This window comes from Eublepharis macularius, chromosome 4, assembly GCF_028583425.1.
Source record: "Eublepharis macularius isolate TG4126 chromosome 4, MPM_Emac_v1.0, whole genome shotgun sequence".
Classification (NCBI taxonomy): Eukaryota; Metazoa; Chordata; class Lepidosauria; order Squamata; family Eublepharidae; genus Eublepharis; species Eublepharis macularius.
In genome coordinates this window covers 100882117-100894657 of record NC_072793.1, presented here as the reverse complement: position 1 = coordinate 100894657, position 12541 = coordinate 100882117, and the positions used below count along the sequence as shown (strand labels likewise).

At 41.3% G+C, this 12541-nt stretch overlaps 1 protein-coding gene across 1 annotated transcript in view; it reads right to left on the bottom strand.

Moving 5' to 3' along the window:
• Positions 1 to 392: 392 nt before the first annotated feature.
• TEX264 (testis expressed 264, ER-phagy receptor) overlaps positions 393 to 12541 on the bottom strand; it is a 255228-nt gene continuing 243079 nt past the window's right edge. The window contains exon 6 of the mRNA XM_054977450.1: positions 393 to 6896. Within this exon, the coding sequence (XP_054833425.1) occupies positions 6574 to 6896 (323 nt within the window). The 3' untranslated portion in view covers positions 393 to 6573. The remainder of the gene's footprint in view (positions 6897 to 12541) is intronic.

The window sequence follows — 12541 nt, the reverse complement described above, 5'->3', positions numbered from 1 at the left end:
TGGTATAAAATCTTTAAACAACATACCCTCCAAAAACATTACATGGTAAGTCCATGATATAAAACCATTTCCAAAGTGTTGCTTTGTAAGATGTATAATACTTCAATACTTGCAGATCAGTTCCAGTGTTTGTTTGGAAGGATACAGTCCAGTATAGTACTAGACTAGGATAAGAGAGATCCAGGTTTGAATCTCCATGCTGCAATGGAATCCTGTGGGGTGACTTTGGGCCATTCACATACTCAGCCTGACCTACCTCACAGGGTTGTTTTGAGGATAAAATGGAGAAGGGGAGTCACTTTGGGTCCCTTTTGAGGAGAAAAGTGGGATGGACTTGAGTAATTAAGTAATAAAAAGAGAACAGAGTGGATGACAGGGGCTTATTTTTTGTTTGCCATTTTTAATTTCAACAAGGAAAATTTTCCCCATTCCCAACATCTATGTCTAAACCAGGCTTGTACATAGATCACTTTAAGTCTTAAACATTATATCAAAATAGTGATTAAATACATAACAAAACAAGGTTATTCATTTCAGGACCAAACTAAAAAGCAAACTCGTCTATCAGCTTTGCCAGTATCTTCTTAACAACTAACAAGCACTAAATTGTCACTTCTTTCAGCTCTTCAATGCAGGCTGTTCACGCAATGAAAATCTGCTAGATGGGGGGAACCTTCAGTTCCACATATTGTACTCTTTTCTGCATACATTCACATAAAATACACACATCACTTCCATTAGTTCTGCAAGATATTTCTTATGTGAATGACTGGATTCATAGCTATGAACTCTTCTGCACAGAAAAACTTTGTTACAGAAATTTTATAGCTGATGGTAAACTAACAGAGTTCCCAGAAAAAATTACAATCAGTACATGTTTTTCGGTTAACCCAAAGGAAGTCTGAGTAATTCCAGATCTAATCTTTGTGCCACAAAGCATGAGTATCCAAATGCTGGGAATACAAGTGAGTTACAGACACAGAATCTTGTAAAGTGCAACCAAATTTGAGATCCATTGAGATTCAAGATTTGCCAAACAGTCCGCTAAAATTTTTATTTTTCTTCATATATTGGCAAACAAAACTAAACTTCACTATTTGACCATCCAAGAAAATTTCATTTTCAGATTCTTACAAAAAAACATGTGCAAACTGTATGAATGGGAAAGGAGCACTAACATATAGCCTATCTAGAGATCGAAACTTTGGATTTGTAACCTTAGATGCCTGCATTTAATTACTTATGTACCTATGAAGTGGTGCTAGTCGGAGGTGGCAACTGAGGCTGGTTGGAGCAAGAGACTTTTAGTAGTGGATCAAGCCATCATTTAGATGTATTGCATGAGGGGGGGGGTGGATGGGATGGAGAGGAAGCACTTTGCATTGCTCTTACTGCTGAGGATGACTGAAAAGCATAAAGGTTCTACATGACAAAGTGATAGTAGAGAAAGAAAGGAGGCTTAGAAGAAAGCAAAGCCCCCTGCCCCAAAAAACCATTAAATGTAAATGCCCAGAACCACTTTTATAAGTAACAAAATTCTTCATTGTTACAAGACCTTTAGGTTCAGGGGCACTATTCAAACAGTATGAGTCCACAAGCTGCATTTTGTGCTGCCTAAAAATCCTATTGCATCATTTAAAAATTGTTTGGGTTTGTGGACTCCCTCATTGCTCTTACCCAGCAACTAAACCTCATTGAGATAAATCACCAGACTCTTGTGAGCTTCAGTGGGCTCCTGAGCAGGTCCCGCAGGTCTTTCAAAATAGAGTGAGAATCTTAGTAGCAACAGTATGATGCAAATCATGAATGTGAGATGCTGACAGCAAAGGATACTTAGTCCCAAAAAAGGAATGTGTCAGGAAAGCTGCTACAGCTCTTCAAGGTCTCTAAAGGCAACTGTAATAAAGACCTGCTATTCTGTTTAGCTGCATAGATCTGCCCATATTTGTTAATTGTGTAGTATTATCTTCTATTCCAGTTGTAGGCTACAGTGCAATCGTAAGTGACTTTTTCAGCAAAACTCTGACTAAAATGGAAGAGGTGAAACATTGGTAGTACTTGGGATATTCTGATGTGTTACTATAGTTGGACAGCAATTTCGTTTATCACCCAAATCCCTTCTCAGTCATAGCAAGTGCAAAAAATGAGACGCCAAGCCAGTCACAGAACAAGCAGAGCATTGGAAAAGTCTGCCAGACAGCTGCCTAATAAGAGCAGACTCCAGTTATGCCTCTGGCAACTCGGTTTTTTGGAAAGAGGTGAAATGTGAAAGAATGCCTGAGGCAATCAACAAATGCTACTGGGCAAGGTCTCTCATGTACACAACATAGTGAAGATCCCCCTCTACTGACTGGAGTAGAGGATGTTATCATATAACACCAAGAGTTCTCTATCTCCATTCAAATCTGTTCTGATTTGAGGACAGTATCCTAAACTATTTGTTAGCAAAAGGATGGGTGACTCATAAAGGCGACAGCTAAGAGACTTCTGTGAATGATGATAATTCCAGAGGGGTAGCCATTTTAGTTTGTTTCAAGAAAAGCTATCTTGTGGCACCTTAAAGATTAAGACTTTATTATACTATAAGCTTTTGTGGACTAGAAATTTCTAAGCGAGCTCTAGTCCACGAAAGCTAATGCTGGAATAAAAACTTGTTGGTCTTTAGACCTATCTTGTGACAGACAGGTGGCCATTTCAGAGGAAAGAAACATTGGGTCAGGGGCTTACTTCTGCAGAAGCTTCGTGTATCTACCTAAACAACTCTTTGCACAAAGCCAGCCAGCCATTTTTGGGATGATTTTCATACAAAGGAAGCATAACAGGAACCTTTAATTAGGGTGATTCTCCTCCTCTCTGTCCACTTCATGGGAACCCTCCAATCTCCTCCATTCAGAAACCTGAACATTTAATCAGAATATTGAAGCCACAACTGATAGGGAAATGTCAGTATTTTACTTACTAATATACCAATCACTTATATTTGCAAAAGTCTTATTGAATCAGTAGGGTTCTCCAGAGTAAGTGGCTTATAATTGTTATCATTGTAAATATCTAATGAGGGTTGCTTCCCAAGTTCATGGTAACTCTTTACACCAGTTGCTCATCCTAACACAGGGCTCCCCATGACATTCAAGGTTTACATACTACTCCATATCTCTTCAGTCTCCAAAACAGTTTTATGCATCCTCCTTATCTACTTCTAGTTACACTACAGGCTGACTCTTGGGGGAGGGAGGGGGGAAGAAGATTGAAAAAGGAAAAACCTACATTTATCTGTGCTTGTACGGATAAGAAAAGGCTAAACTCTCTTATCAGCACAAGAATACAGTTCAGAGGATCTCATCTTACACAATTTGGAGCCAGCTGAGAATTCAGGCCGGCACTGGATATGCTTCTCCACATAAACCGAGCACAACTGAACGTATGCCTTGCCAAAATCTCCCTGCATAGGGAAAGCCTGCATGCCTGTGAGAATCATCAAATCACCTATCCTAGCCTTATTTTAGATGTGGAAGCATTCTGTGTTCAGTGAAATTTCTCTCTCTTCTATATTTATTTTCCTTATGCACAAGATTTTGATGTGGGACCCATCCCTCACATAAATCATGAACTGACTATATTCCTGTGGAAGGCTGTACACGTCTGCCCAGTCTCTCTTGTATATATCAGTACAAAGTACCATTAATAAAAACATACCATGTTCATGTACATTTGAGTACATGTGAAGGGAAGTTGAATGTACATAAGCACATAGAACATGGCTTATATACTTGCAATGGAGCCTACACACACACATACGCTTTACGCACATAAGCAAGAAATGATACACGATACAGTCTTGTCATTGACTATGAATTCACACACACATGAATGGGCAGAGTGTCCACATACTGTTCTGCCTTCTATAATAGCAGATTTCACACATAAGCAGCAGAAACGATGCAGAAAAAATACCTCCCTGCTTCACTCTTCCTGCAGCATAGCAGAGAAATAATAGCATTTTTTTAATCTGTCAACGAAATCTGGGAAAAGGCACAACGCATCTCTATCTAAATGCCTCCTGCTGTGCTTGCCTTCCATTCCCCGCACACTAATAGCACCCTACTACTCAGAAAGCTGGAATGTGTTTCTGTATGTATACAGGCAGACATGTATATGTCTGCAATGAACAGGCACAGACAGTCACACATGTCCTAGGGAACACACTGACGTATGCACATATGTGCACATTTATACATACAAAGATGCATTATGAACCCACTTACAGAAGTTCTGAAAGCATGTGAAGCCTTTGTGGACACTTTCTAGTCCTGTGCTGTCTGTCTGGAAGATTTACTTAGTGGTGGTATACAATGTGCACACAGAAAGCCAATGAGTGCTAACATGGGGCAGCTGAAAAGATGTTCACTTAAGTAATTCACAGAACATCAGGTATACAATGCCAGCAGAAGTAGTAATAATGGAATCAGAAAGCCTACTCAATAACATGTGGGAATTCACTAACAGAATCCAAGCACAAAGGAGATGGAACATATCTAGTTCCCCATATATTGAGTACATGCCTGCTTCCATCAGTCCTATTCATTTCAGGGGCATTGCAGCTAAAGTGAAGTTTCTGATTTGAACGTCAAAGTAAATCAGAATTGGGGGAAACATGAATATAGATTTTAACATGGGGAAACAGTGAACTAAAAAAGAAATGTCTTTATAGACTGTAACAGCAAGCGCTCAAAAAGGAAAGTAAGGAATCAATGGTGATAGTTTGGGGGAAGGATCAGTGCAGCCTTGTGGGCCAGGCAGCCCAAGGGGGAAGTGTCTAACATTGCATCCCATTGATTTTCCTCCAGGCTAAGTCAATGCTTGGAAAGAAGGCAGGCCTGAAGGTGGCTGAATGTCGAACTTCTTTGTCCACAGTATGGATCCTAGTCCATTAAGAAACAGAGTGAGCAATTGATCCAAGGTGTCTCCAGGAGGATGCAAGCAAAACAAACAAGAATGCAGTGGGGAAGATCATAACTTTCCAATTCCTCGCTCCCAAAATGCATGTATCAACATTTTCTTCCTACTGCTGCCTTAGTGACTTCCTCAATAACAGAACTCTAAGGATCCCAAAGGTTTGATATGGTTCCTTTCAAATGACTTCTCCATCCAAGAATTTCACCAGAGTTGTGTCAGTGAGAAGTTTGGTCCACAGCTCCAAAAAGAAATTATCAGTAGAGGCAGGATGGTCCTAACTGAGCAATCAAATAGTATTTCTCATAATTCAAAGAGAAGACCCTCTCCATCCCATTAGAATCAAAGCTAGCTGAAGGAATTCTTTTCTGACTTAAGGGCAGAATATATAACTTACTTGCTTGTAACATTTGTCCCTGATGAGCATCAAGAAATGAATAAAAGAAACCACAGTATAATTTTTTTTTTAAGTGAGGCACCATTGGGTTAGTCTCTAGCTACAAATCACAACATCCAGTAACTTCTAGCACTGGCACACAACATAAAATCCACTATGAGATACCACTGCAAACCTGCTATATCACAGCACTGAATACATGAATTTGTAAGTGAACTACCACTGCACCAAATCCTCTGAAGACCAGCACTAGAACGATGTGGTTGCATCACTTTAGCTGTTCTGTTGCTCCCTTTTGTTGAGTCACCTCCATAGGCCCTTTGCTACAGGAAGAGGGCACCTTTAATGTCAACACTGATGGCTGCTTCTCACATGGACTCTTTTCCAAGTAAGGCTTGATAAAGAACTTCTCCACAAGTTCAGTCCCCTGGAGTGCACCATCAGATGCTAACAGATGCAACAGTTCTAACTAGGAGGAACTTAAATTCATTCCATGGTCAGGCAGTCTGACAGAGAGACAGTGAAAGTGGGTGGTACATCAAAATGAGGAAGAGTGGGAAAGGAAGAGTTGAAACAGCTTATGAGAAGTTGGGACCACAGTAACCGTGCTCAAAAACCTTTACCATTTGAAGGCAGCCTGTTAATTGTATTACTGATTAGGAAAGCTCAGATGTCAGCTGAGCATTTTTTTTTCAGTTTCCAAATCCATCATTGCTCTCTGGTTACAGTAAAAACATGTTCCCAATAAAAGTGTGCAAGTTGCAGAGAAACAAACTAATGCAGGAAGTGGATGACAAACGGACTGTCTGGATAATCCATTACAAAAGCCACTCATCCAGTAGCCCACATCAAATCCTCCCTGCAATGTCAATCTCTCTCTCTTTCTCAGACAGAGAGAGAGAGAGAGACAGACAGACAGACAGACAGAGAGACAACACAATGTTCACCTCACAAGCTCTCTACCACCACTTCACTTCATGCCATACCAAGCTTCCTGTTAAAGTAAGCATCCTTGGCTACAGGTGGGTGTCACCTTGTTACAATTCGCCTTGGTTGTAATTGCTCCTTATTTATCACACCCCGAACGCTTGTCTGCAGACAAAGAGTGGGACAGGTCTCAACATGGATTAATGACTGAAATCTTTTGGCTGGATAGAAAAGAAGCAAGAGAGATTATCAGTTTCTCTTCTGAATCCCTAAGAAACTTGAGGAAAGGGACGGTCTTATTCTTCACCCTTTTCTTTCTCCAGGGCAATTGGCTCCTTGGTCCACTTGGCCTTGGAGGTGCCCTGGTCCTCAGCAGAACCGTGGTTAGAGGGCAGACCTGCCATTCCATCACCTTCACCATTGGCTTCCAAGTCCAGTTCTTCAAAGGAGGAGCCACTGGCTCCCGATTCACTGTAGCTGTGCTCACTGCGATTGTCTACCTCGTCTCGGCCACGACCAGGTGAGAAGGGGGACAAGATGGAGGTAGCCACTGAAGTCTCTCTGCTGTCGGTTGTGATCTCCAGGCTGATAGAGCTGGTGTCACTCAAAGTTTCAGCCCCTTTATACAGAAAAAAAGACCAAAGGGTTAATACCAGTAAAAGATAGTGAAATTTGAATAATGAAGAAGTCTGCTCTACACATCTCCATCCTCGCAGTGCTCTCAGAATTCTTAGAGTACGTCCATCATTAAGAGTTGCACAAAGCATATCAATCCATCTCAGAACAGTATTCAAAATCATCAAACTTTATCATAAGGAAGCACTTGGGGAGGAGTTGAACGGGCTATAGCAGGCACAAGCTCATATCAAGACAAAAGAATTCAGCAGGTTCTCACTTGAAGCAGTCAGTCCGTGACTACCCCACTGGTTTTAGTCCTTTGGACTTTTTATTTGAAATATGAGTATCATTTAGAAAGTGCCACTGTGTTCTAAGATAACAATCCTGTAGAACTAATCCCCATCACAGCATACAGCAAAGCAAACCAAGCAAGAAATGTGTTTCTAGCCTAGATGTGTGGCTGCCAGGATGCTCTAGAGTCCCCAAACATGCCCAACCCAAATTGGCAAATCAAGAACCATTAAAGGAAAAGAAAGGTTTATTCAGAAAAAGAAAACGTAATTCCAACCATACCAAATAAACTTAAAATAGCATTCTAATTGCTGCTGTACATTATAGATGATCAACTGTAATGATTGAATCTACAGTTTCCTAAACTTCCTTAGAGACTGAAAAATTGTTCTTAGTTTGGCAAAGATGGCCACATTTACTTTAAGATCATTGGGCTTCTTCCTTATCCACACAATGACTTATTAAAGCAATACTCTGAGGCCCTCCTAGGAAGAGAAATTGCATGAATGAATCTTGTAAACCAAATCAAACAGTAAACAGTTATTATTGTCTTAGTATGGACAGGAAGCTTTAGATGCATTTCAGAATGCTTAACAGAAACATACAAGATGCACCCAATCCCCAATCATGAACAGTCTAATATAGTCTTAATTATTGCAGCTTTAAAGGAAGTATTGTTCCAGAATTAGTATGCAGTACAGACTTTTCCTGTAGTGTCAGATCATAATATTTTTTCCTTCCCAACATAATGATCTAAGCAAACTGAACATAAGTGTGGTATGACATCAAATTCAGCTCCAGACATATTTTGTTTGAAAAGTCCAAATATTATTTATGGAATTAACAGAGATATGTTAGGAACAATATCAGAATCTCCCTTGATGAGGAAATATTAGGTGGAGGTATTTTAGCTTCAGCAGCTCTACTATATTCCCTTTGGCTAAACCCAAGCACTGACTTCCTTCTTTAAAGGAAAGGTGGCTATGAGGAAAGTGCATTCTCATTGCCCTCTACTGGACAAAAAGTGTCCAAACTATTCTTTTTTCCTCTCTCCCAGTCCCATAAATCTCCTTACTAGATTAATTCAGCTTGCTTCTTCCTCAAGTGGAGTTGTTTAGATGCAAAATGCAAGTATTTGATAAATATTTCGCATTTTCCAGGGACTTCCTACAACAGCATTTACAGTGAAATCCTAAGCAGAGTTACTCCAGTCTAAGCCCATTGAAATCAGTAGGCTTAGACTGGAGTAAGTCTTCTTAGGCTTTCACTGTTAGTGTGTAATTAAACAGGAAATTTGAACCCGCAAGATCATAGGATTTGCCCAAGCTTAAACACTGGCTGAAAATCAGTAGCTCTATGGCACAAGACATATTTACTGGTCAAGTCTGTACTAGGGACAGTTTTATGTCTAATGGTCAAACATAAAATTTCCCTCATAACAGCAGCAAGCAATTCACCAAGGAAAAAACCCAATGCATGGGAGGGGCTATGCCTCACTGGTAGAGCATCTGTCCCGATTCAATCCCCAGCTTCTCCAGTTAAAAAGGCTGGGCAATAGGTGATGTGAAAGTCCTCTGCCTGGGACCCTAGAGAGTTGCTGCCAGTATGAGTAGACAATACACTTAGACCAAGGGCCTGATTAAAGATAAGGCAGCTTCATGTGCGCTTTCAATGCACACACATGAGAAAACAGAAGGCTGTGAGAGTTCCTCCTTTACCCACGTTAAGAATCTTTGATTAAGGAAAGGAGAATTTCCAGCAGCAGTCAAGAATGTATCTTTATTTGTTGAATACAAGCACATCTATCTGTATCACATACACTTTCAGTTACCTGCATATATCCCAAGAAGATGTTTATTAAGAAAAAAACACACCTTGTTTTTCAATTTACAAAGCAGCTGAGATTATTTTTAAAAACACAATTCAAGTAAAACAGACAGTATCACAAAATTAAAATATCACAATAGCAACCCCCATCCCCAAACACAACACTAATTGAACTGGCAGAATGAGATTTGTTAATGGCAAAGCTATCCCAGCTTACAGACTAAAACAATTAGTAACCAAAAGGTTTATCTCAAAAGTTCTGCAAAATCAACCGAGATGGCTCAAAAATAAACCTCCCTAGGTAGGGTGTTCTGCAGTCCCAGTGCCCTGGAGACAGCCCCGTCTCATACAGGACCCAAAGAAGACCTTAGTATGTGTGCAGATGGGTTTCCAAGTGTCACAGGCACACATTTTAGCTCTGGCTTTCTGCAAGTTCAGAATAGTTCTGATCTTCCACGAGGGGTGGAACACTATGCGATGTGCATCCTGACACCTTTTACAAGAAAGCCCAGCAGTGAAGTCTGTGATCAGGATGGAACAGAAAGAAAAGGGGACAGAGTTGATCATGACAGCCATCTTTTCTTTCTGAAAATATACTGAATGTGTATTCTGGAAATGACCTTAACAACATTATTCACATAATATAAATGGTTACATTCCAGGCCCCTCCGCCAACACACCACAATCTTTTTTTAGTGCTTTGTTTTGTTAATAATTTAATTTATTGTATTTATATTCCGCCCTCCCCGCTTTCGCAGGGTCAGGGTGGATAACAGAATACAAATATACACATAAGAATAAAAGGGCAGAGAGAGAGAGAGAGAGAGAGAGAGAGAGAAAGAGAGAAAGAGAGAAAGAGAGAAAGAGAGAAAGAGAGAAAGAAAGAAAGAAAGAAAGAAAGAAAGAAAAACGAATAGAAAAGGAGAAAGACGAAAAGAAGAAAAGAATAAAAAATTTTAAAATCCACCATCTTGGCATATTTCCACATTGTGAAGATCTATCTGGACCTTCCCTCAGTCCCTATCATACAGCTGAAAGCAGAGCACCCAGATTTCTACAGGATGTTAAGTACTTCTGAGCTCTTTTCTGTTGCTCTCGCTCCCTTTCCTCCTGGTTCACAAACAGAAATAGTTTTTACTAACGGAGAGTTTGTAACTGGCCTAGAGACTTGAGTGCTTTCAAATGAGGCTCCATTTATGCCCCCAGTGCTTTTTTGGCATTAGGTTCAGCTCCCTGCACTTCAACAAAGACAGCACCTAAGCCTGCCCCCTCTAGTGCTTCTGCCCCCAATCAGAGTGACGCACGAGAAACAAATAGTAAAATTTATGTTTTGGGAACACAGCATGCCTAAAGCATTTTTTTCTGTTGGCCAAATAGAGCCCAATGGGAACATTAAAAGATCTAATGGTAAGGTGACCTCTCCTTTTGCTGCAGTGCTCTGAGTGTATGCCCTCTTGGTGATGCCCTCTTTGAGCTAAGTCCTACTCTACAAAGTACCCAGTGGACAGCAAGGCACTGGAGCAACTCACTATAAGTGGTCTTTAGTTTTACTTTCTTCCTACTGGAATTGAAATATTTATATGTAGGTTCAAACAAGGATAAAGTACACAAGGGAAGTTCCAGTATGTTTTTAAAGAACAGCCGGGTGTTCCTTGCCTAGCCAGCTAAATCACAATTTTCTTGTTTCCAGGTTCAATCCATGGCATCTCTAGGTACATGAGCTCAGGCAGCAGGGCTTGGGAAAACCTCTAAGCCCTGCCTGAGACAATGGAGAATGATGCCCAGTCAAGAGGGGACAACACTGGGCTGGATGGGTCAATGACCTCGCTCGCTTGAGGGCAGATTTTTAAGTCCTATGCAGGACTTGAGTAGAGTAGGGCACTAACACATTGCTATAAACCATGGCTGGTGGTACAACTAGACAGCAATGTTTTCTGACCTATTATAATATCTGGTATGTTCTATTATTTATTTCAAAATTTTAATGCATAATCAGAGAATGAGAAAAGCATTTATTATCTGCAACTCCCACACTCCCTATGTGATGCATGATAATCAACATTCTTGGAATTTTTATACTGAACCTTAACCTCTGAGCGCTTCAGCTATAACTACTACATTATTGAGAAGCTGGCTATATGAGTAGCAGATATACACAAAGGGCACAACCAACTACACACATTTTGTGATTTTTCTTGTAAGAAGCAACTAAGATAAGTTGATAATGTTTTTCTTATTTTATCAGAAATATAAATTTCATCCCAGGTTGGACATCTTCTCAGCAAGGCATCAGGTGGCACCAGGGCTGGAGCGCCCACTGAGGCCAGGTAGGCGGTGGCCTCAGGCGTGGGGTGCTGGAGGGAGTGCCAGAGGAGGCATGGGGGGCGGGAGCACGCGCCACAGAGCTGCAGCCTCCTATCCCTCCTGCCCTGCGCCACCGCCACTGCCAGTACATGCCCCTGGCTGGGCGCAGCCGCCGTGGGCAGGCATCTGCGGCGACGCAGGCAACCGAGCAGGAGAGCTCGGAGGCCACCCACGCACCATTGAGCCGCCCACCACAGCGATCGGGCCGGCGGCGGTGCACGTGTTCCCGTGATGACGTCACACGTGACGTCATCACGCAGGTCGGTGCACGCGCGTGGAAGCACGTGGGGGGGGATGCCCGGCCGGCCGCGAGCACCAAAAACCCTTGCACCGTCCCTGGGTGGCACTCAAAGATAAGGGCTGTGACAACCACAACATAATCAGTACTAGGACTCAAGAAAATGTTAGCTCATCAACACTTAAGTATACCCTGCAGATCGTGTATTAAATCCCCAATGCATGCTCTCGAGAGTGGCATTGGCCTGATAGTATATACAATATATACAAATGATCTAAGATTTTGGAAACCTTTGGAGCTTCAACTTGACACCTTGTTTATCACATGATGTGTCTGGGAACCTATGAACATATATTACAGCTTTCTACCAAGTTGAAATATTGGTCCATCTAGCACTGCACTGTGTTCTCTGACTAGCAATAGTTTTGCAGGATCTCAGGTACATAAAGGTCTTTCCTAACATCTACTGCAGGAGATCCTTTCGCTAGAGAGGTCAGGAAGTGAACTTTGATTTTTCTGAACAAAAAGCAGACGCTGAAGGCAATTGGAAGCCTTGCTGCTGTATTAACCCTGTGATATTTAGGTTCTAGAATTATGAATATTGCCCTAGGCCAGGGGTGGGCAAATTGCGGCCTGCGGGCCACATGCGGCCCGCTACAGAGTTTTTTGTGGCCCGCCAGGACAGTAGAAAAGTGTGATAGGATAGCTCATTAAACTGATTCTAAAATTAAATGTGCTTGATAGATGATATGAAATTAGCACAATAAATAAATTGAATAAAACTACCACTATTTTATTTAATTTATATTTATCGATTTTTATGATACAATTTATACCTTTTCTGAAATGCAAAGTTAACTAATGAATGCAATCATTTTAAAAGGTGCGGCCCTCCGCTAACCTCTGCTCCCACAAAGTGGCCCCCG